The sequence below is a fragment of the Echinops telfairi genome, unplaced genomic scaffold, assembly GCF_000313985.2.
Source record: "Echinops telfairi isolate 266 unplaced genomic scaffold, ASM31398v2 ScPeMD7_7424;HRSCAF=8462, whole genome shotgun sequence".
NCBI classification, from domain to species: Eukaryota; Metazoa; Chordata; class Mammalia; order Afrosoricida; family Tenrecidae; genus Echinops; species Echinops telfairi.
The window spans coordinates 91271554-91297418 of NW_022111324.1; the positions used below are offsets into that span (position 1 = coordinate 91271554).

General features: G+C 36.3%; 1 protein-coding gene across 1 annotated transcript in view; it reads left to right on the forward strand.

Annotated features, from left to right (window-relative positions):
* LYST (lysosomal trafficking regulator) overlaps positions 1 to 25865 on the forward strand; it is a 258721-nt gene that overhangs the window by 117709 nt on the left and 115147 nt on the right. The window contains exons 21-29 of the mRNA XM_045298212.1: positions 4747 to 4945; positions 7136 to 7267; positions 8563 to 9187; positions 10461 to 10638; positions 11410 to 11579; positions 12788 to 13018; positions 19323 to 19489; positions 19943 to 20095; positions 23412 to 23603. Coding sequence (XP_045154147.1) covers positions 4747 to 4945; positions 7136 to 7267; positions 8563 to 9187; positions 10461 to 10638; positions 11410 to 11579; positions 12788 to 13018; positions 19323 to 19489; positions 19943 to 20095; positions 23412 to 23603 — 2047 coding nt within the window. The remainder of the gene's footprint in view (positions 1 to 4746; positions 4946 to 7135; positions 7268 to 8562; positions 9188 to 10460; positions 10639 to 11409; positions 11580 to 12787; positions 13019 to 19322; positions 19490 to 19942; positions 20096 to 23411; positions 23604 to 25865) is intronic.

The window sequence follows — 25865 nt, forward strand, 5'->3', positions numbered from 1 at the left end:
AAAAGAGGAAGAAAACAAACAAAAAAAGGCCTGTTAGTAGATCAAGGTCTGTGTGTTGACCTTTAGGAGCGTTTTCTGGACGAGTCTAATGGGGTGCCACGTCCTGGTCCCAGAGTCCATCCTTTGTCTTCCCTTGGGACCTCCTTGCTCTGCTTCCCTGCCGCTCCATTGCACACCCCCAGTATTTTGCCTCAGTGTGGTGGGGTCAGCTCAGTCGCCCATTCCACACTGTGTCTCCGGTGCTGTCCCGTGCAGGGCCGTGTGTCAGCGCAGGATGCCGCATCTCGCCGTGGGGGCAGCCACACAGCCCTCTCTGTACACTGGGCCCTCTGAGCTGGGCCATCGTCCTCTGAGTTATGTGGGTCCAGTTGTGCTCTGCTCCTTTCCTCCTCCTTCCTTTGTCCCAGCTTCCCTCTGGGTGTGGTGTGGTAGGTCAGCTCTCCACTCCTGCTTTTTTATGATTGCCAATGACTTGTTAAATTTTTCTTTATCCTCTGATTTTTCAGTCTTGTTTTCTATTCTTGTTTTTACCCTATTTTCGATAGGTCTTGTTTTCTTTGGGTTTCTGTACTATTCTCTGTCTCTTGATTGGTGCATTCATTGTCATTACTGAAATATGTGAATTTGTTGCTGTTAACTTGCTGTCTCTGTTAGGTTACTTTCCCCTCCCATATGTAGATGCATGTGGTTCTGTTAGTGTCTTTGTTCCTGCTCTAAATCTGAGTTGTTTTGAGTGCTCCTTTCATTGCATGGGTCTCTGGGTGATGCTCTCAGGTTTGTCTGTTGTTGCCGTTGATTTTCTGTCCATAGTGACCCCTTTAATTTTTCTCGTGACGCTCATCTTTAAAAAATTCCTTTAGTTTTTCCTCATTTGGGAATGCCTTTATTTCTCTCTTGTACTTGCGGGATAATTTTGCTGGATAAGGATTCTTGGCTGTGTTTTTCTTTCAGATTATGATATATATGTCATTCCATTATCTCCTAGCCTGCAAGTTTTGCTGAGAAGTCTGAGCTTATAATGATTGGCTTTCCATTGTAAGTGACTATTCTTTTTTTCTCTAGCTACCCTCAGTATTCTGTCCTTTTGCTGGAAATAGGAGTGTTTGGCCACATAAGTTAGGATGTTTTTCTTTAGGAATCTAGCCTGCTTGTAGTTCTGTCAGCTTCTTGAGTAATTAATTTCTCCTCCTTTGTGATATTGGAGACATTTTCTTGCATGATTTCTCTTACCGTGTTCTGTGTAAATTTTGTTTTTGTTGTTTCTTTTTGCTCTGGGATCCCCATGGGTCATATGCTGTTTCTCTCGGTTGTGTTCCACATCATTCTTGCACTTTCTTTGGATTTGTTTGCTTCCTTTTTTTTTTTAATTGTTTCTTTTGCCAGTTATAGTCAGAGTATTTGTCTTTGAGCTCACAGATTCAATTGTTCTTGTCTTATATTCTATTACTAATGTCTTTTACCATGTTGTCTAATTCTTTTATATTATTATTTTAGCATCTTAGACTTCTTTTGGTATATGGTTTCGAGTTTTTCTCACGTGTCTTCTCCACATCTCTTGAAAGCACCCAAATACTATTTTTTCTGAATTCTATTTCTGTTCATTCCAGGGCCACTATTTTAGAGGGTTTGGGTGATTTTGCTAGTTTGTATTTGTTTTTCTTGATTGTTTTCCGTCTACTGCAGTTGACTGCTCTCTTTGTTCCGCCATGTTACAGTTCTCAATTACGTGTTGGCTGCTGAGTCAGGTAGGGGTAGTTGGATTTGTCAATGACACAGGAAAGGTCTAATATGTGCTAGAAAACTTGTGGTATTGGCAAAGAAAAAAAGAGAGTGATAGTAAATGGGAGACTAATAAAAGAGAATGAAATAAAAGTAATAATGATAAAAAGCATTCTGAGTAGACCAAAAGGTTTGCAAAATAATTGAAAGTGAATTTTAGGACTGGTAATGGGATTAATAGCTATTGTGGAAATATATTTCATGGAGACATGAGAGGGAGAGAGAGCAGAAGCAAGATAGTGAGTGCATCAGGAGAAAAGTGTAAGCTAATAATCAGACCAGAGGAGGGTGTGTGTGTGTGTATGAAGTAGAATCAAGGAAGAGAAAATGAGAGAAAGAAGGAATGAAAAGAGTGAAAGAAAGGAAGATAGATAAAAGAAAACTACAAGAAGGAAATAGCATAATTGTGCAGAGAAGAAAGGATAAAAGACAGGAGCGTAGCTTGGACGTGGAGTTCTTTTGCTATGGCAATGGCAATGTGAGCAGGTTTTTCCCCCCAGGGCAAAGAAAAAACAAACCAACAAAATTTTTTACTGGTTTAAAAAGAAATACCTGGGTTAAGTGAGTGTGTCTACATGGGCATGCATGCCTGTGTCTGCCTGGGGGCTGTGCTATGTTAAACGGTCTAGGGCCACACAGGATGAGAAAGTAAGATGGAAAAAGGAAAAACAAAATAAAGTAAAATAAAACAGAAGAACAAAACCCAAAATTAAATAAAACTGCAGTATTGGTGGGGATTCCTGATCCTTTTGCATCGTTTGTGTTGCTTGTGTCTGGGAAAGGAGCACCTGAGAAAGGCGGAAGAATAAAGGCTAAAGTGGGGAAAAGCATTTTTGGGTACGGAGGATGTCTGCACCAAGCTGTCCACATGGTCTCTCTCCATGTAAAGCTCCCAGAGGCCAGAGAGGCAAGAAATTTGGCTTGGTGAATTGGAGCCGGAGCAGGAAGGATAAGCTTGTACAGGGGATGGGGAGTAGCTTGGGCTGGTCATTAGTAAAGGGGAGTCAGTAACAGCAAGTGTTGTTGATGTTCAAGTTTTAAAACCTTTGCTTTCTTAGCTTTTAAGTTGTTTTTCTGGATTCCCGGGAGCACACGACTTCGCTACTGTTGGGACCTCTGAGGAGAGCTTACCTGATAGTCACATTTCTTGAGTCTCTCTACTATCTATTTTTAACAGATTGAAAACCACTTTTTTATCCTTCATATTATTTACTCTGGACCAAGCCATTTCCCCTTTAGAAGCTATCTAAAAAGAGCATTGGACAGCTAATTAAAAATGATTTAATGCTCTGGATCCCACTATGTTGATTTAACAAGTTTTGTCTATCAGAAAATGTTGCCTTCTGATTCCATAGTAGTAGAAGAAATAGTTGTTGGAATAAATAAGATGAAGAAGTAACGGAACTAGGAATAATGGTAGTTATCATTTATATATATATATATATGGCAATATTATGAGTAATGTTGACTCATTTATCCTAACAACCTTTGAGATAACACTAGCCTTATTCCATATTGTGAAGAATCTGATGCATTGTGATGTTAAATAATATGCCCAAGGTCACAGAGCTAATGGAGGAATCAGAATTCAAAATGGGATATTTGGCTTCTTAGTTCATGTGTGTAGAAGGTAAAATATATGTTTGCTTCACTTAACCAAGGTACCACTGCCATAGAATCCGTTTTAACTCTAGTGACTCCGCATGACAGAGTAGAACCACCCCATAGGGTTTCCAAGGCTGTGAATTTTTTTTTTGGAAGAAAACTCTCACATCTCCTGCTTCCAAAGGTGGTGGATTTCAACCACTGACCATTAGGTAACAGCCAAGTACTTTAACCAGTGCACCACCAGGATACCTTGTCAGCTGAACTAAAATAGCTAAGTCAAATTGCTATCACATTAAATGACTCTTAGTAGTTAAGATTGCTTAAATACTGTATGTACTTGAGTATAAGCCAACCCAAATATCCACCAAGGCACCTAATTTTACCACAAAAACTGCATTAAAAATGTGCTGAAACACTCGGCTTATTCTGGAGTATATACGGTAAATTAGTAGCAGCTCAATTCAATAATAAATACCATCAGAGTAGAGTAATAAACAGACCTCAATCTATCTTTTAAAAATTGTCTGTTCTTCTGCTGGGCATTTGGGCTGTTTATTTCTTATAATTGAGGACAATGCCGTGATGAACATAGGCGTGCATTTGTCTGGTCATGCTAGGACTCTTATTTCTTTAGAGTATATACCCAACAAAAGCATTGTTGGGTCATATGGACTTTCTCTTACCAGTGGTGTGAGGCAGCACTATATCACTTTCCACCGTGATTTACAGTTCCATCAACAGTATATGAGTGTTCCAATTTATCCACACCTTCTCTAGCATTTGTTTTTGTTCGTTTCTTTTTTTTAATTTGGGTGTCATTGTAAGGTGGTATCTCATCGTTGATTTAATTTGCATCTCCTGGAGGTTAGTGATCATATGTACAATGGAATACTATGCATTATTAAAAAGTAATCATGAAACCATAAATCACTTTATGGCCTGAACCCACCTAAAGAATATTATGCTGAGTGAAATAAATTAATCACAAAAGGATAAATATTGTATGAGATCACTGTTACAAAGGAAAACAAAAACAGAGGCTTTCATATCAAAGGAAACAGATTTTGGAGGTTACCAAAGGGGATGGTATGAAGGGGAAGTTGAAGCAATAGGTTAGTGGTTAACAGGTACTAACTTGGGTGAGGGAGAAGAGATATCCAGGAAGGGGTATGGGTTAGGCTATTGGAGGGGTTGATAAGTAGTTTAAACTGTTAAATACAAAATTGTTAGTCTGAAATGTAAGTTCCCACCTAATAAAAAGTAATTTTAAAAATATATGTATTTGCTTAATTGAAAAATGTTGGTTAAATTGACAGTTTTATTTTCATCTAAAGAGAGTTTGATGTTTTTTCCCTCCAGGAACACAAAGAGGGGCAGTTTACATCCATGCCCCGAGAGGTTTGTAGATCCTTTGTGAAGATTATAGCAGAAGTCCTAGGATCTCCCCCAGATTTGGAATTACTGACAATTATCTTCAATTTCCTTTTAGCAGTTCACCCTCCTACTAATACTTATGTTTGTCACAACCCCACAAACTTCTACTTTTCTTTGCATATAGGTAGGTAAAATTATTTTTGTTAGATCCTAGATAATTTATTTTTTCTTCCCACTTGATCCACATTTGTTCAATATCCCAAATGGTCTCTGTATACTAGAAACTATGATAATCAAGTACTGGAATTGGGATAGGGCAGAGAGGTATAAAATGAACTAGACAGGGTCTCTGCCACAAAGGGCTTAAATTTTAGGAGGCGATATATAGTCAAATAATGACATTAAGAAATAATATATTTTAAGTACTACACCCGTAAACAGTTACAGTGATTGGAAACTGTAACTGGGGCCAGTTCTACCCTGAACTATATAGAGTTGCTTTGAGTCGTCATTGACTCAATGGTAGGTTTTTCAGTTAGTTTGTTTTTAATTGAAAGAACTAATTAGATTTCAGAGGAGTGGAGACTTCATCAGACAGCTGTGGAGAATGAGATTTAATAGGTTATATGGTATTTGATCTGAGCATTGAAGAATTTATTTGGAATTTGGATGGGTAGATTAAATAGTAGCATTCCAAGTTAAGGGAATGATTTAATGGGAGGAAAACAATGTTAATAGAAATCAAGGAGTAATGTATTTTACCAAATTATGGAATATCTATAAAGGTATACTAAGAAAATGCCATTAATTAGTTTCCAATTGTCGTTTATTTTTCCCTTGAGACATGTTAAATGTGTCCTGGAATGTAAGGCCAAGTCTGAACTTGTATTCTAGTTAGAGGTCATTATACGATTTGCTTTGTATAGCTTATTTGTTTTGAGTAAAGTCATCTTGTCTAAGTAAATTAAGAAGAGAAATTAGGGACAATAAAACCTATCATAGTAGTCTGTAAGCTATATGAAGTAATAGGAACTGGGCATAATAGTAGTGGAGTTGGAAAGGAGGGATAAATGTAGAAATGTTAGGGACTACTGAATTTGTTAAGGAATGATTTCAGTCTTATGTATTGTATTTGTGAATATAATTAATCAGATGTAATTGTCTAACAAGCAGTTGGATATGGATAATATAACGTGGGAGAGTATAACATAGGGAGAGCCACCAGCATAGAAATTAAACTTTTAACAAAAGATAGGACAAGTAAAGAGAAGTGTATAGAGGAAGATAAGTAGAAAAGTTATAAAGTTAACCCTTGAACAACATGGGTTTGAAGTACACAGACCCACTTGTAAGTAGTTTTGGACTTTTCCTATTGGTATTGTGGTGAGTCAAATGTTGCCAGTATCCACTTAAAACGACATGTAGCACTAATCATTTCTATATGAACAGCTGTCTCTCCAATAACTGCTGTAGTCCCTCATCTTTTCATTTCTCCTACTTGAAGAGACAAACTATGATAGCAGTCAAGAGTAGCATCATATGGTGGTTTAAGCAGGGTAACATTTGAGAGGGAAAATTCTGGTAGCTATGAGGATTTGAGTGTGACAAGATTAGAAATCTGTGACAATAGTTGGGTGATAAATAATAAGAGCCTGAATTATGGCAATATAGTAGAGATGAGAAGAGTTCAAGAAATAGGAAATAAAATTAGTAGAATTTGGCAACTGACTTAATGTGCATAAAGAAAAGGCAGTAGTCAAGAATGTTCCAGATCGCTGTCTAATGAGTGGGTGGGTCTATCACCTAAACCTAAACCAGAGAACAAAACATGAAGAATGAATTCAGAGCAGAAAGATTATTCAGATGTGTTGCATTTCTGATGTGGATTTAAGAAATCAGACAATTAAATTTACAAGTATGAAGTTCAGAAAGGAAATGTCAGTTGGCAGTATCTATTTTGGAGCATAGTAAACACAATAGGGACATATAAAAATATAATACATAGACCTTCCTCAAAGAATGAAGAGATGAACAGTCTCTTTAGAAAGATAATATTAATTAAAAAGTAAAATGTTAAATATTAAACTACAAACTACTGCAAGTACAGTTGGAATTTAGAGGAAGTAGAAGTTATATAATCAGTAATGGACAACCAAAATACTGTAGCAAGAAATTATAGAATGCAAGTATTCATATATAAAGTATATATTACTATAAAGTATACCCTATTTTCCCCTCTTTGAACATCTTTTTGTAAAAATGTGTATTTAATGATTTGATTTTAAAGTTCTATTTTGTTGTGTGGGTTTTTTTTGTGTGTGTGCTGTCTCAAAAAATTCTTTTTAATGAATTTGTTTTCCCCATCTAATTCTAGATGGCAAGATCTTTCAGGAGAAAGTCCAGTCAATCATGTACCTGAGGCATTCCAGCAGTGGAGGAAAATCTGGTACTAGTCCTGGATTTATGGTAATAAGTCCATCTGGCTTTACGGCTTCATCTCCCGAAGGTAAAAAAGGAATGATAAAAGTATAAGTCTTCCGGTTTTAATACTGAATGTGTGAATAAGTTAAATTGTACATGTCTGTCAGTAAAATACAAGTGGTATTCAGACTAAATAAATTAAAATTATACAATATGTTTAAGGAATAACATTTTATTACCTTCCAATATCAGTACTCAAAACGATTAGTCTAACAAGAGCACAAGACCTCAAAAGAACTTGGGAATTCCCCAAAATGAGGCTTGTTCTGTGTCGCTCTGTCATTCTCTGTCCCTGGTATCATCATTGTTCGTTTTGTAATTAATCTTCTGATTTATTGGTCCATATTCTTCAAAAGCTTAATTTTGCTCTCTTTCTCTTTTCTATCTAAATCAATAACTTGCTACTGAATGGCCATTTAGCACTCCAGCCTCAAGTCCTCTGACTCTGGGACTTCTTTTCTGTGTATGAATATATATGCAATTGTATTGAACTTTATAATCACCCACGATGTTTCCTGCCTCTTGGAAACACTAGTATTTCTTAACAGCCTACTGCATTCTAGTTTCTTTGTTACCGTCCCAAGTTCCTTGCTGCCTCTGCTTTCCCTATCTACCTAGATTCCGTTAGCTAATAACTTTCTTTTTTTTTATATTATTTTATTGAGGGCTTGTACATTTCTTTTTTTTTCTTGATTTTTAAAAATCATTTTATTAGGGGCTCATACAACTCTTATCACAATCCAGACATACATCAATTATGTAAAGCACATTTGTACATTCATTGCCCTCATCATTCTCAAAACATTTCCTCTCCACTTAAGCCCCCCGGCATTAGGCTAATAACTTTCTTGTCCTCTTAACCTTCTTGGTTTTCTTGATCTGAAATACCAGAACCCTAGATCAGTTTCACCATATGACATCTCCATTTCTATCACTGCCTGGCTAACCACTACAAGATAAACTCACTCCTGAGAATACTTTCCATTACAAGGGTCTCTAATTCCCTTAGAATTAAGGGAAGGGTAACAGGGCTTTTAATATCATGGCATTATTTTTCTGTATGTTTGGAATCAATTCCTTCTATTTTCCATAATCCCATCTATACTCAAATCTTTAAGCCTAAAACATAAGTGCTTTCCTTTCTTGGCCATGCTCTTTCTCATAAGAACCCCTGGTGGCACAGTGGTTAAGCACTCTGCTATAACTTGAACTTCAATATGAACCCACCAGTATTAGCTAATTGGACTATTACTCTGATTGTGATGGATTGTGATCCCACTTAATATATGTTAGGTAATAGTTTTTGTCTATTCTTATCAGGAAACAATTCCTCCAGTATTATTCCACAACGCATTACTGCTCACATGCTGCGTTCTAGAAGCCTACCAGCACTTCCTACTTCTTCACCACTAATGCAACCACAAAAACTGGCTGCAAGTTTGAGTGGTAGTATCGAGAAGTTACAGAATATTGTAGATAATTATGTTGTGACCCAACCAGAGAAAGGTAATGCTTTGGTGAGTTCTGAGATGCTGAAAAAAGGCAAAGAAGATGCATTCGTCAGTAGCTGTGAGTCTGCAAAAACAGTTTGTGAAATGGATGCTATTCTTCTGGCTCAAGGCTCTGTCAGTAGTCTTCCAAAAGGAAAGTTAAGATTTCCAGGGGTCAAAGATCGTAAAGAAGTTGGAACAGAATCCAAATCAGAGGAAGGCAGTCCTGGGGATGAGTCTTGCCCACGTCGACCTGACTTCCTAAAGGGACTTGCTTCATTCCAGCGAAGCCAGAGCACTGTGGCAAGCTTAGGGCTAGCTTTTCCCGCGCAGAATGGCTCTGCAGCTGTTGGTCGTTGGCCAAGCCTTGTTGATAGAAACACTGATGATTGGGAAAACTTTGCCTTTCCTCTTGGTTATGAGCAAAACGTCAACAGAACTGCAAATGTTCACAGGTATGCATGTGATTTTGGATATCCTCTTTTTTGACTACTTCTTTTAAGAATATCAACCTTTTAGAAATAATTTTTATGTCACTTTTTATAGTACAATAGATAAATTAATACACTTATTCTAAATCTGTTGCCCAATACAGTAGACACTAACTACATGTGGCTATTGGGTACTTGAAATGTGGCCAAGGCATCTGAGCAACTGACTTTTACTTAATTTAATTTGAGTTTAATGATATGTATTTAGTATTAGAGCTCATATATATATATAGTTGTTAGTAGACTGTATACCTTAAAAACATCAATGATGAGCATAGATTGTGAACACTTTCAGAATGCCATGGATAACAGTGGAAGCCCAAAATCCATTTGTAGGGTCCACACATGGAGTAAGCCTCTGGTGAATCCACTCTGATCATAGAAGAGGGAAGTGAATAGCCTTGTTATCACACAAAGAGAATTACAACGTTGATTATTGGCAGTTCAGTCAAAATGTAATACCTTATCATTTGATCTGCTTTTTGACCCATTTTAAAGGTGTTTCCGTTTTAAAAATTAAAAAATTAAGGGAAATACACATGTATTCAGCCCCTCGTGAATCCCCTCTGACCACAGACCAGGAATGTGAATGGCCTTGCTATCATGCAGAATGCAGTGGGAAGTAGATTGTTACAGATGCGGTCAGGTTAAAACTTAGCACACTATTATTTGATCTCCCTTATGATCCATTTAAATTTGTTATGGTTTTTAATATTTCATGCTTTCTTTTCTATTGAGGTTTTTTTATCTGTTAGTTTTGCTTGTTTTTTTAAATGTTTTTCTTTATATGAAATCCAGGATAAGTAAATCACAAGAGACAATAACTGGATTAATGGTTCCTTCGGGGTCCCAGAGGGGAAGTTGTGGGGAAATGGGGAGCTAATAACTGCCTACAAGAATAAAGAAAATGTTCTAAAACTGATTGTGGTGGTGATTGTACAATTTCTCTTAATGTGATCGAATTATTGGATCGTATTATGTGAATTATATGACAACAAACATTTGAGAAAAAAATTTAAGAATTCTTAAAAAAAACACAAAATAAACAAAAAACTATCAGTGATATAAGTTGATGGTAAATTTGTTAGTAACATTTATACCACGAAAGATTCCTTATATCTTATGAACATCTGTTTCAAGTGTTAGAGTGGCTATTACTACTAATCACAATCCTTAAGGTGATATACTAACTTTTCTCCCTGATATTATCTTAACTAAACATTTTTGACTGTTTTAGTATAACTGAAGATTGTTTAGTACCTATCTGCTGTGGATTATATGACCTCTTAAGTGGAGTTCTTCTTGTTCTGCCTGATATTATGCTAGAAGATGTGATGGACAAACTTATTCAAGCAGATACACTCTTAGTTCTTGTTAACCACCCATCACCTGCCATACAACAAGGAGTTATTAAAGTAAGGGCAATACCAGATAAGTGTTGTTTTAACTTAGAAAAAATCCATGTATGTATAACTTGACACGTGCTATATATGTTAATGTAGACCCAAACCTTTATTTTGTCATTAAGACTGATGAGCTGATATAGGAAACCCTGGTGGTGCAGTTATTAAAGTGCTTGACTGCTAACTGAAAGATCCACATTCAACTCACCAGATACTCAGTGGGAGAAGACGGTCTCCTTCTCTAAAGAGTTACAGTCTTAGAAAGCCCAAACAGTTCGGCGTTGTCCTATAAGGTTGCTGTGAGTTGGAATTGATTCATTGGCAATAAGTCTGATAATTTGTTATTCATATGTTTATATATACTTTCATTCAATTTTAAATCCTTCTCTGTTGATTTATATCAGTGTGTTTTATTTTAAATATGCCAATAGATTCACATATTTTTCCACTTAGTAAACTATTTTGAAAAAACTATGAGGAAAAATTATGCAGTTTATGTGTGCTAATTCTAAAACATTTACTTCAGCTCTCAGCTTAGAGGTTACCTTTTCAGAGAGACCATTCCCAATCACGTCAAAAAATAAGTCACTTTATTTTGCTTTGGCATTGCATATTTTAAATCTTCTATGCATGTCTATAAATAATGAAGTAAGTAATTTTTAAGTGTCACACTGGATCATTTAAATATATACTATAGTAAATATCAGTACATATTTATTGATTGATATTTCCTATAGATATTTAGTATATATTTTCTAAGTTGTCTTAAATTTTTTTCTTTAGCTATTAGATGCATATTTCAACAGAGCATCTAAGGAACAAAAAGATAAATTTCTGAAAAATCGAGGTTTTTCCTTGCTAGCTAACCAGCTGTATCTTCATCGGGGAACACAAGAAGTATTGGAATGCTTCATTGAAATGTTCTTTGGTAGAAGTATTGGCCTTGATGAAGAGTAAGTATATCTTCCCCTTTACCATAACTAGAGATCTTTGGTTTTAGATCTTAAATGTAAAAGTTGGTGAACTTATTTTTTAAATTTTTTGGTCACCTTTAGCAAGGAAAAAAGCACGTTGAAAGTAATTTTCTAGACTAATTGATTCATTATTTTTAATATGTTCTTTCTCTTAAACCGACTTCCTTTACATTTTATTCATTAGCTCAAAACCAGAAACAAATGAATGCTTCATCAAATAAAATTTGACAGTCAGTATTAATATGAGATTGCCTTGAGTTGGAATCAACTCGAGAGTGAGTTGCTTATTAATATGAGGTTAACTAGAAAGAAGTTGGCACAGGTAGTTTCCGTGACAGATTAAATGAGTGTTCCCTAGAGGAGAGCTCACTCCCCCTTAGATGAAGGAGAAGGCTGATCTTGGCATTTCTGGATGTAATGATGCTAAAAGTTGGCCCCAATGTAACACTGAAGGATTAGCGAATCAGTATGATAATAAAGGAAATGTTTTCTCTCAAACCAAAAACTTGGCATAAAATTAAGCTGTCATTACGTTCTATGCCAGTGTAGAGCATAATGCCTCCTTATTGTAGTCAATAAATTTAGACCCTTGGGGAATTTATTTACCGACTGTGTTAAGGCCAGTACAATAGTACCTTACATTTGGTCTTTTGAAATCTTACCTCGTTTAATTCTTACAGCTGTTTTGAGAAAAATATGTTACATACTTGGCAGGTAAAGAAAATGAGGTGCAAAATGCTAAAATAATTTTCCGTCATCACAGACAAACAGTGTTGGGACAAGGACTCAAGAGTCATTGCATTTGCAAGGCCTCTTTCTACTAGTTCACTGCACTTATTAGGTAGCCATCTAACGCAGGGTTGTTTTTTTCTTTTTAAATATTTATTGTTTCTTAATTGAAAGACCAAGTTGTAACTTAAGTAGAAGTTACAGAGCAAATTAGTTTCCCATTCAATAACGAACAGATTGTTCCTTGACAAAAGTTCCAGTCATACAATGTGTCAGTGCTCTCCTCATATCTAGTACTTGAAAAATGTAATGTTAAAGAAAGATTAAGAACTCTTACTTCCCACATTTATTTTTATAGCTTCGAAATTTCGTTTAAAAACTGCCATGGTTGTAACCTCTTTTTCTTATTTTGTGGTTGATTTCTTACCAGTGTGTTCATACCTGTGTATTTTTTACAGATTTGATCTGGAAGATGTGAAGCACATGGAGCTTTTTCAGAAGTGGTCTGTCATTCCACTTCTGGGCCTCATAGAGACGTCTCTGTATGACAACATACTCCTACATAATGCTCTCTTGCTACTTCTCCAAATTTTAAATTCTTGTTCTAAAGTAGCAGATCTGTTATTGGATAACGGTCTACTCTATGTTTTATGTAATACAGTAGCAGCTCTGAATGGACTGGAAAATAAGTAAGTTTAAGATTTTCTTTAAATTATATTATGGATAATTTAGACAGGGAAAAACCTTAGTACTAGTTTGCATTAAAGAATCTAGTTTTTAAAAGTATTCTCAAAGAACTTCTTTCCCACAAAATTGATTAGATGAAGTCACTACGGTAAGACTTTCATTTTTAATAAAACTTGGTTTAAAAGGTGTTTTTATATCTAAGGAGCCTTGGTGGCCGTAGTGGTCATGTTGTGCTGCTAACCACAAAGTCAGTAGTTTAAAACTACCAATCACATCTCTGGAGAAAAATGAGGCTTTCCAACTGCCATCAAGAGTTATGGTCTTGGAAATTCACAGGGGCAGTCCTACTCTGTTCTAAAGGGTAGCCAGGAGTCAGAATTGACCTGACGGCAGTGAGTAGTGAGAGTGATGTTTGGACATTTAGACAATGAACACAAGTAGACTGAATGTATTTACCCTCAAATATATTTTCCAGACTTCTACCATAATCATAAATATGCTTTCTCTAAGTTAAAATTAGAGCCAACCACCATTGAGCACTTATGACACATAGTTTTGCTTGCATTATATTCACACAACAACCCTAAGTACTATTATTATCCCCATCAGGAATAGGAAATTGACAATTAAAGAGATACAGTAATTTGAAGATCACATAGCTAGTAAGTACTGGAAAACTTGAAACCGAATCGGTGTCACTTTAAAAGCCTGTGTTTTGAACTCACCGTGCTATCCTGTCATTAGCATACTAAATCACTACTACCATAAATTAAGTTCTAAGAGCCAGAAATTACCTTGGCAAATGGCTGCCCACCAAATTAACAACTTAAAAATATATTTTAAATTGTTTTATTTAGATTTTGTGCCCCAGTATCTGAATTTGTGGCATGTAATATAATTTTTTTTAGTATGATGTTAAAACTTAATCTCCAGAACAAGCACATGAAAAGCCCCATTTGTCTTTTGCACATTAAAGCATGAAGTATTTACTGTATTTTGCATCAAAGGCAGAGCCTATCCTTAGCGATTCTCTAGACCAGGGGTTAGGAACCTTTTTTTGTGCCAAGGGTCATATGGATGTTTATAAAATCATTCATGAGCCATGCTGGTCAAACATTTAATCAACTTGCCTCTAATGTGATGCTCCCTTGAATGGGGAGAGATATTATCCTTTCACAGACAGTATTGTACTTCATGATAGATTGGAAATGTCCTTTTTGATGATAAATGTGATACAATTACTTTTGAATCTGCCATTCTGAGCATTGTAAACCATATAATTTTCTGATTCAAAAAGGTGAATACCAGTCCAGCACAGCTCATTACCACCTAGGATATGAATCTTTATGTGTTTCATTTCATTCGTTGTGACTTCCAGTTTTCCTAGATTCATACTTGGTACATTCTAAATTCCAATTATTAATAGATACTTTCAGCTATTAATTCTCATTTTGAGTTGGACCCCGTCAGCATGAAGGTCCCAAAGGTTTTACTCTACCCATGTCATTATAGTAGACTCTCCTTTGAGAAGGCAGCTCTTGCTTGGTCATAGTTTGAGTGTCTTCTGACCTGATGGGCTCAGCTTCTGACACTATCTCTGACAATTTTCTGCTATTCATAAGGTTTTCAGTATCTGACAGTATTCCACTGCTATACATAAGGTTTTCAATGGCTAATTCCTCTCAAGTGGACAGCCTATTCCTTGTTTGTAGTCTGTTCTCAGTCTGGAAGTTCTGCTGCAACATTTTCACTTAGGCTAAACCTGCTAGTATTTGAAAATACCAGTTACATAGCTTCCAGCATCACAGCAATATAGAAACCACCACCATATGACAAGCTAACAGACAGGTGGCTAAATTCACAAAGGATATAAATATCTCATAAAAGTATCAATAGGTAACACCTTAATAAAGAAAAGGTTTAAGTTCTCAAGGATTTCTTTTTGCTTGGATTCACAATCAATGCACATGAAAGCATCAGTTGAGAGATCAAACGATGTATTGAAGTTGGCAGCTTATTCTTTCTTCATAGTCTGTTCTTAATCTGGAAACTCAACTGACACCTGTTCACTTTGGGTGATCCTGCTGGTATTCGAAATACCAGTGACATAGTATTGCATTGGGTAACTTGAGTAAATACGATGGGGCAGGGCTGGGTGGAGCTTTTTGGGTAAGCACTCGGGTATACAACTGGGTATGCATTTTTCCCACTAGACAAACTCTGAGTAGCTCACTCTGAGTTAGTGCATCCAGTGGTGTTGCCTGCTAAAGTTCTCTTTGGTCACAGTGCAAATTTTTTTGTAAAAGTAGTTTTGCTCAAAAACCTCATTTTTTGTGATGGCCAATTTAAGAGAACAGCATGTGGCTATGAAATTTTGTTTCCTGCTAAAAAAAAATGCCACAGAAACTTGCAGTGTAAAAGGGCAGTGCTATGGGGGGAAAATCAAGTGTACAAAAGTTTTTCTTATTTCAAAAAATATGAAATGTTGATTGATGACAAACCTCCTTATGGACACCTGTCACCTTCCCAAAGGGACAAAAATGTCAGCAAAACTTGTGCACTTGTGCTCAAAGATCGAAGAAGGACCATTGAAGAGATAGGGAAGTTATCTGGACTATCTTGGAGCTCGGTTCAGCAAATTTTAATGAAAGATTTTGGAATGAAAATGCTTACTGTGAAATTTGTGCTTCCGGTTCTGACTGACCAGGAAAAAGAGCATAGAGTGGAAATATGCCATGCTTTTAAAGAACAGCTCCCAAGCAATCCAGATTTTCCTCCCCAAGGTCATGACTGGTGACAAGACATGGTGCTATTCTGAGGACCAGAAAACAAACATCAGTCAAGCCAGTGGAAGACACCATCATTACCTTGCCCAAAAAATGCTCATCAAGTGAAATAAAAGATCAAGACAAGACTCAGTTGTTTTTTTGGTATGAGGGGGATAGTGCATTTGGAGTTTGTTCGAATAGGTCAAGCTGTTAATCAAGCTTTCTATTAGAGGTTCTGAAAAGATTGCATAACCAAGAACACTTTGTTCTAATAATCTGGCATTCCATGATACTCATCTTCCTCACATGATTGCTGAAGAAAAAATGGGTGAAGAAAGCTGATGGTGCCCGCATATCAAAAGCTATCACCTCTGGAGTCTTAAAAGCTTGAAGATAAACAAGTGGCCATCTAGATGAGAAACAACAAAGCCCACATGGAAGAATCACACCAGCCATTGTGATCATGAGGACTGGGATCAGGTATCAGGCATCAAAGATCCAGAACAAAAAAAATCATAACAATGTGAATGAGGAGGATTGCAGAGTGGAGACCCAAAGTCCATCTGTAGACACTTACGGAAGGGTTACAAGGAAGAGATCAGCCAGTCAGGGTGCAATATAGCACCGATGAAACATACACCTTTCCTCTAGTTCTTTAATGCCAAACCCCCCGCTCCACTCCCACTATCACAACCCCAATTCTACCTTACAAATCTGGCTAGACCAGAGCATGTACATGGGTACAGATAAGAGCTGGAAATGCAGGGAATCCAGGACAGATAAACCCCTCAGGACCAATAATGAGAGTGGCGATAACAGGAGGTTAAGGGGAAGGTGGGAGGAGAAAGGGGGAACTAATCACAATGACCTACATACAACCCCCTCCCAAGAGAACAGACAAGAGAAAAGTAGGTGAAGGGAGATATCGGTCAGTGTAAGAATGAATAAAGAATAATTTATAAATGATCATGGCTTCATGAGATAGGGAGGGTGACAAGGGAGGGGAAAAATTAGCTGATACCAAGGCTCAAGTAGAAAGAATATGTTTTGAAAATGATGATGGCAACATATGTACAAATGTACTTAATACAATGGATGGATGTATGGATTGTGATAAGAGCTGTACAAGCCCCCAGTGAAATGATTTATATATATATAAATCTGTATGAGCCCCGATAAAATGATTTTTTAATTGCATAGCAATGTGCAACAAAAAAGGCCTGATTTGTGGCAGACAGGGTACTAGTTTTGCCACCATGACAATGCACCTGCTCACATAGCCATTTCAGTTTGCCAGTTTTTGGCAAAAACAGCATGTCTGTCTTGCCCTATATACCTTACTCACCTGACCTCGCTTCATGCAACTTCTTTTTGTTGCTGCAAATGCAGAGGGACATGAAAGAACAGTGATTTGATGACATAGGAGAGGTGAAGAAAAAATTAGGGAGGTGCTGTCAGACATCCAAACAAAAGAGTTTGAAAACTTTCCAATAATGGAATCTCAGATTTGACAAATGTGTTAAGTGTAATGGAGAGTCTTTGAAGGTGATAAGGTTGTTTTGTAAAAAAAATTAAATATATAGCTTTGAAAAAATTTTGTGGTTTTTTGGGGGGGATACCCCATCCCATACTGCATGAGACCTCTTTAAAGTATTGGAAAGTAAAGATGTTATTTTGAAGACTAAGATGCACCTAGCCAAAGCCATGTATTTTCAATCACCTCATATACATGTGATAGTTGGACAGTGAAGAAGAAAGACTAACAAGAATCAATGCATTTGAATTATGGTGCTGGCAAAGAATATTGAAAGGGCTATGGTCTACCAAAAGAACAAACAAATTTGTCTTGGAAGAAGTACAGCCAAAGTGCTTCTTAGAAGCAAAGATGAAGAGATTTTTTTCTTACATACTTTGGAGATGTTATCAGGAGAGATTAATCCCTGGAGAAGGGCATCATATTTTGGAAAGTAGAAGGGAAACAAAAGAGAAGAAGACCATGGACAAGAGTGATTTACACCATGGCTGGAACAATGGGATCAAACATAAGAACATAGGCAGTTGTGAGGATGGCACAGGACTGGGCGATGGCTTGTTCTGACGTACGTAGGATTGCTATGAGTAGGAACTGGCTCTGGCACACAACAACAAAACAATGTGATAGCTGGAACTTTCTGGTTGGTGAGGTGTGTGATGTTAGTTGATATTGATAATTTCTTGGGCATTATACATCCATTATGCCAGCTGTTCCCTATCCCTACTCTAGATCAAAGGGGGATTTCTTGTACTTGGCTCATCTTTTGTTGAACATCTTTTTAAGGTCCTTTTTTTTTTTAAAGGAATACCCATTTTACAAAGTATTTTAGTTCTATAAAACCATCTTAATTAGAACATAGTATGTGCAGTGATTAGAATATATGTAGACAGAGAGACTCAATGCCTGGAGACAGGTGGATTGGAGGAGACCTGAGAGGGCCTCTGACCTGAGTCTGTACAGACTAGCAAGATTTTATAGGTTTAGTCAAGGGAGTACATTTGTGGGTGGGGATGTGTGATTTCGCTAGTTCCAAGAATCAGGATTATCTCCAGGATGTTTTTGTGGGTGGAGTTTTCTGTGAGTCATTTTCCTTACAGAAATTGCTAGAATTTCTATGTCAAGGAGTCCAGGAAGGAAAAGAATGTTTGGAACCTGATTGTGGTAACAATTGTATAACACTGCTTGATGTGATTTAATTGTGGAATGATATGATGCATCTATTGAATCCCAATTTTAAAAGAAGATTTAAAGAAATTGCTGGACCTTGGAATAGAAAATTGAAGATTAGAGAGATATAGGCTCACTCTGAAGATATTTTTTAAAATGCAGTTACTGTCTCTATCAGGTGGTTAAAGACAACCATTTATAACCCTAGTTTGTTTTGCAAAACAAAAATCAGAGAGAAGGGTTTAGGTTCAATACTACACACTGAGATAGATGGTCAGAATTAAAAATTGAGGGACAGAAGGGATGAATTCATATATATTTACTATTTATTTGGTGGTTAACATTTTTGAAGCAATTTTTAACATTAAAATAATTATAACTTATGAAATGAAATTCGGTGATACTGATTGACTTACTCAAATTTATATTTTCAGAATATTCCTTTATACACCCACATAATCTTTACCTTAAGTGTAGTATAAAAACCTGCCTGCATTAATCTTTACTTAACATTTACCATCATTTACTATTTATAGTTATCTCCGTACTCACCTGGTCTTCTGCAAGACAGTACATTTTTTGACAGTCAAAAGTGTGTGTTATTTCTCCTAGCATGCAATACTTGTATAATACTATAAAATAATCCAGCATAACATAAGCATGAATAAGTATTGAGTGTATGAGTGAATGATTAATGAATGTTGGTCACGTGGGAATTTAACCAAATTGTCTTTGTTTGAAATGATTTGCTCTTATTCTTACACTTACTTTGTTCTTACTTTTTCCCTTGTTTTCTTTTATCTTTTTTTGTTTGTTTTTGTTTTCTTTTATCTTTAGCATCCCTTTGAATGAATACAAATTGCTTGCTTGTGATATACAGCAACTTTTCAAAGCAGTTACAATTCATGCTTGCAGTTCCTCAGGCTCACAATATTTTAGGGTGATTGAAGACCTTATTGTACTGCTTGGATATCTTCAAAACAGCAAAAACAAGAGGACACAAAGTAAGATCTAATTTTGTGGTTTGTGGGGAGTTGTATCGTAGTAAAAAATGTTATACGAACTGAATCTCTTTTTTTCTTTGAAACTCTTTAATTAAAGATGCTTGTCTTAATTTTGTGATCAGACTATTGGCTTTTAAAAGAAGCCGTTTTGATTAGCAAAAATAATGGAATAATGCCTTGGTATAATACAATGAAATACATTTGTGAATTGGTCTTTTTGCATTGAATTTTGCATAGTGGCACGTGGAAATTGCTTTTAAATTGCTGTTTAAGACAGTTTTAAAAATGTTTACTACCAACAAGATTTTTTGTTTGCCAAAATTTTTAAATGTACACTTTCAAATTAATTAAGCAATATTAGCAATTTAAATAAAATATAAATATAAAAATAAGTTTAATTGTAAAAACTAACAACAAATAGCTTGAAACCCATCTAGTGTCTTCCTTTTTTAGCTATGGCTACTGCACTACAGTTTAGAGTTCTCCAGGCTGCTGTTGAGTTCATAAGGACCACTGCAAACCAGGACTCGGAAAACCTGACGGATTTATTTCCATTGCCTTCTACTCCCCATCATGCACTGTTTCAAAAGCAGAAAAGCATTGCTGGTGAGTACAGAAATAATATTTTAATAATTATAGATGGACGGTGGCCTTACTTTCCAAATTATACCATTCAGATTTTAAATGTTTTAAAAATGATTTTCACCGTTTCATTCATCAAGTCAGGAAGTACTCTAATGTGTACTCAGGTTTGTTCAGTAATTTTCAGTGGTGTTTTTCATGTATTTCTTAATGTAAACAGTCAAGCTATTTTAAGACGATCTTTTCAGAGGCAGCTATTCTTCACTCTTTCCAATACTGTTCTCAGTTAGCTATTTCTTGAGTATCTTCCATGTGCCCAAACACTGGGATAAGCATTAGAAATATTCTGAAGAAAAACATAGACACAGTTTCTGCCCTTCTATAGTTTATAAAGTGGCGGGAAACAAAGTGGGAATAGATATTACAAGGTGATGTGGTTCAATATCAGTGGTTAGGGGAACCTTTGAGAAAGTGAAATTTCTATATAGACATGAAAGAGATGAATGAAGCTAGCACAAGGAAGCAATCAAGCTAGACTGAATGGCTTGTGTGAAGGTCCTGAAGTGAGAAAGAAAGCCATTTAGCTTCCTAAATGTCTGATCAACTTGTGCCTTAGTTAACACAATAGCCACCTGGCCATTTCCTATTTGGTCTATAATTTTTCCAAGTCAGCCTCCTCTTTCATTGAATAATTGCATTTTTATCACCCTGATTTTTAGAGTCCAGCATAGCTTCAAACTTGTTTGTCTGAGTCTTTTTTAAACTGATCGTGAACATATACGAAGGCATTCAACTGTGTGGATCATAACAAACAATGGATAACCTTAGGAAGAATGGGAATTCCAGAATACTTCATTATGCTCATCCAGAACTTGGACATGGATCAAGAGGCATTTGTATGAATAAAACAAGGGAATGCTGCATAGTTTAAAATCCAAAAAGGTGTGCCTCATGGTTTTATCCTCTAACCATACTTATTCAATCTGTATGCTGAACAAATAATCAGAGAAGCTGAATAATATGAAGATGAGTGTGGCATCAGGATTAGACAGAGGTTTGTCAACAATCTATGGTATGCAGGTGACACAACTTTGCTTGCTGAAAATGAGGAAGATTTGAAGCACTTGATGAAGATCAGGATTGCAGCCTTCAGTATGGATTACAACTCCATGTAAAGAAAACAAAAGTCCTCACAACTGTACCAATAGGTAACATCATGAAAAATGGAAAAAACATTGACGTTATCAAGGAGTTTGCCTTGCTTGGATCCACAATCAATGCTCATGGAAGCATTGGCATCAGTCAAGAGATCAAATGACACATTGCATTAGGTAAATCCGCTGCACAAGACCTCTTTAAAGTGTTGAAAAGCAAGGATGTTTACTTTGACGATTAAGGGGAGCCTGACCCAAGCCATAGTATTTTCAATCACCTCATATGTATGTGAAAGTTGGCCATTGAATAAGGAACATTGGAGAAGAATCGATGCATTTGAATGATGGTGCTATAGAATATTGAAAGTACCGTAGGATGCCAAAAGAACAAACAAAACTGTCTTGTAAAAAGTACAGCCAGAATGGTCCTTATGCACAAGATAGCAAGACTTATTCTCATGTATTTTAGACATGTTGTCAGGAGAGACCAGTCCCCAGAGAAGGACATCAGACGTGGTAAAGTAGGAAGGCGGTAAAAAAGAGGAAGGCCCTCAACAATAGAATTGACACAGTGGCTGCAACAATGCACTCAAAAGAAGAACAGTGATGGGGATGGGACCGGAGCAAGCAGTGTTGTGCTTTGTTGTACACAAGGTCACTGTTAGCACCTAACAGCAAGGAAATGCAATTGCTGAAAGCCATATAAGTTTTACAGAATTCTACAAATTTCCAGCTTGATTTAAAAAATCTTAGAAGTCACCCCGTGTAGCTGCTTCAATTTACAGATCCACAGAAGCCTAGAATTAGTGATGTCCGAATGGAAGCCCTGCACCTTATCTTTGTGGGCTGCACCACCTCTACCCACTGCTTAACCCGTATTTGCTCTTTTAGGACCTGTCTCCTATCAGTGCTTCCCGTTTTACATAATTCCTTTATTTAAATTGTGTTCTTATGAATCCAGTTTATAAAATAGCTCTTTATATATGTTACATTGGTGCTTTGTAATTGTTGATGGTTATGAATTGTTTATATACCATAAAAGCTGTCAGAGATGTAGACGTTAGAAAGAAATTGCATATAATAGGGACGTTGTCTGCCAATGTTGTTCTTGAATGAACCCAGGATATGAATTTTTTTTTCTTATTTGCTACATTTTTGCCTCAAAGATGATTCTACTCACCAAATTGTATTCACAGGTTAAGGATACTGATGAGTCAACTAAAATACTGGCCAATCTAAGATACTGTTAGAATTTTTAATATCTTACAGGATGTCATTAAAATCTCATCAAAATTTACTCATGTAATTAATTTTTGTAGAAACCATTTATCACCATTATGTTTTCATAATTTAAAATGAAGGTTCAGTTCCAATGAAGGGTTCCATTATTCCTGACTTACTAAGATGATATTTTGGTTCTGATGTTTAATTTGCAATTCCCTGCTCCTTCAGTCTGTTGAATCAAGAGTCATCCACCACATTTTCACCTAGGTCCACTGCCTATGTATTATATCCTGGAGCAGGTGCAGTAATGGTGTGGCTATGTTATTCCTACCTATTCATCTGAGCAAACATCTCCATAAAATTGCTTCATAGAATTGAATTCTAACTTATGTGTATGCCTCAAATCTTGTTAATAATAAATCACTAGGATTATATTAATCTCTTGTTATTTCTGTACTTTATTTGACTGATATTTAGCTTGTCACAATTCACCCTTTTCAAAACTACTTTATAAAGTTCAACAATTGTAATTTTCCCAAAATAGTAACATTTTGGTGAAAATATAGGTGCTGTAAAGATCTGTTGATAAGGATGAAGCAATGAAGTGAAATAGTAAAACCTTCTGAACAATTTAAGCCTATTTAATACAGAAGTATTGCAGAAGTATCAACCTTTTTTTTTTTTAAGTATTAACCTTTGCCAGTGAAATCTATCATGTTAAGCTCTGTCATATATTTCATACATTCTTTTGTTAGCATTTGTAAATAGCATACCCTTCTTCAAAGAGGGGTAAAAATTACTTTCTCTTAAACAGTTTTTTCTTTGTATAAATTCATGTTAAATAAGCATCTTTTGATGGTCTGAAAATCAAAAAGTTGCAGTAAAAATAGTTTACTTGGTGAGAGTATAGACTGCTTCGTTTTTAACATTGACATTTGATGTTTTAATTTATATGTTTGTAGGACCTCGAAAATTTCCCCTTGCTCAAACTGATTCACTTCTGATAAAAATGCGTTCAGTGGCAAGTGATGAGCTTCATATGTTGATGCAACGGAGAATGAGCCAAGAAAACCCTATCCGGGCAACTGAAACAGAGCTAGCCCAGCGACTGCAGAGGCTAATCGTTTTAGCTGTTAACAGGATCATTTATCTAGGTAGGCTTCCGGAGTAAATTCCTCCTACGTCAGATCTTTTATTAAAAGGGAAATCATTTAAGGGAGAATTGTTTAGGTTTCAAATTTATAAATAACATATTTTTACATTTCTTAACATTTAAACTATTCAAGTAATTTCTTGTTGCGAACTGATAGCCTTCGATAAAAGTCCACTTTTTAATGGATTAAACGAAGGCCTGGGTTGATCATTGAGTTTGAAACAGTATGGCACTTCCATTGTATTTTTTAATTAAACTTTTGTTTTGAGATAATTTAGATTCACCTGTAGTTGTTAAGAAAATAATTTTTTAAAAAAAAGAAAATAATTTTTTTAAAGGGTACAGTTCTGTGTACCCCTTATCCAGCCTTCTCAGTGGTAACTATAGAACAATATCACTACTGGGACATTGACATTTGACAGTCAAGATACAGACCATTTCCATCACCATTAGGAGTTCCTTATGTTACTCTTTTAAAGGTATACACAATTCCCTCCTGTCTCCACCCCCTCTATAACCTTTGGCAACTTTTAACCTCATCAACAGAGCTATAATTTTATCACTTCACAAATGTTATATGAATGGAATCATACACCATGCCTACCAGATTAATACATATCTAAGAAAGCAAGGAAGACAATGAAACAGTAACTATATGGTAGTTTCTACCCACCTTTCATTGAACAACATGAAAGCAAGAGATTTGAACCAAAGTCTAACGACTCCCAAATCCATAAATTTTGGATAGCAGCCAAGGGAATATGCTGGTTCCTTAAATCTGCTACAGGTGATTTTGAGGTAAAGCCCCATTTGCTTGGTTGGGTTTTCACATAGAGTACTTCCAGTGAGACCTATGAAAATGTTGTGCACCTAGAAGAAAACAGCGTCTAAAACCCCAGTGGTCTATAGCACACAGCCTGGGTCATCCAGGGCTGAATGGAAACTAAATGAAAAGTCTCCAATTAGGAACAAAGTACAGGGTGTATTTTAACCTTAGGGTCTATGTATGGTAAGTGTTTTGTTTTGTTTTTTCCACATGAGAGGTTTCCCTTCCTGTTTTACACACCAACAGAAAGGTAATCACCTTCCCTGAGACTACCCCTCATCTTGACTTACATTTCCAGTAAGGTTTGTTTATCACTCTTGTAGAAGTATCTGTTGATTTGTGGGGACCTTAGAACAATGTTGTACTATGGCAGCAATTGAGTGGTTTTGTTCCTCTGCCTCCCTCTTAAGAACTGACCCCAGCTGAGGTGAGATCTTCTCTGTCAAAGTTGATGTACATATAAAGGGAGTGATATATGGGTCGTGGGCACTAAGTGGGCTCTGTACTTTGTTGCTTGGGAAACAGGATTAGAAGATTACATGACTGGGAGCAGAAGCCTGCTTTCTTACTGTTTTTCCATATAGTAGATTCATACAATATTTGTCCTTCTGTGATTGAATAACTGCACTCAGCATAATGGTTTCCAGGTCTATCCGTGTCATGAGGTGTTTCGTAGTTTCGTAGCTTTTTTTTTTCAGGGATGCACAGTATTCTATTGTGCGCATGTACCAGAGTCTCACTATCCACTCTTCTACTGATGGATACTTGGGCTGTTTTCGGCTTCTTGTTATTGTGAATTGTGCTGCAATGAACATGGGAAAGCATATGTTTGTTAATGTTCTGTCTCTTATTTCTTTCTGGGATAGGCCCAGCGAAAGTATTGCCAGGTCATGTGGTATTTCTGTCCCCAGTTGTTTTAGGTATATTGCTTTTGAAATGGTCGCCCACCAGCATTGTACACCATCTCTTCTCTCTTTTTTAAACTGGCTTATCATTCTAGGTGTAAGGCAATATCTCATTGTTTTCATGTGTATCTCCTAAATGACTGGTGCTCATGAGCATTTCCTCATGTGTTCATAAACCTTTCGAGTGTCATCCCTTATGAATTATCCATTCATGTTCTTTGCTCACCTACTAATTGGATTACCGAATATACTAGATTAAAAGCCCAGTTTTTCTGGCACATTTTTAATTCCGTTTTTGTGGTAAAATTAGGTGCCTCAGTGGATATTCGGGTTGGGTTATACTCGAGTATATACAGTATTTGATTTTTTCCTATTGAGGTGTTGCAGAATCCTACAGATTTGAGTAAGTAGTTACTCTTCCTTGTGTCATTGCTATATAGGATTTTTTTCCATATATGTAGACTCTCATTTTACTCTTTTGATAAAGTCCTTTGATGAGTGTGTTAGGCAGGGTTCTCCAGAGAAACAAAAC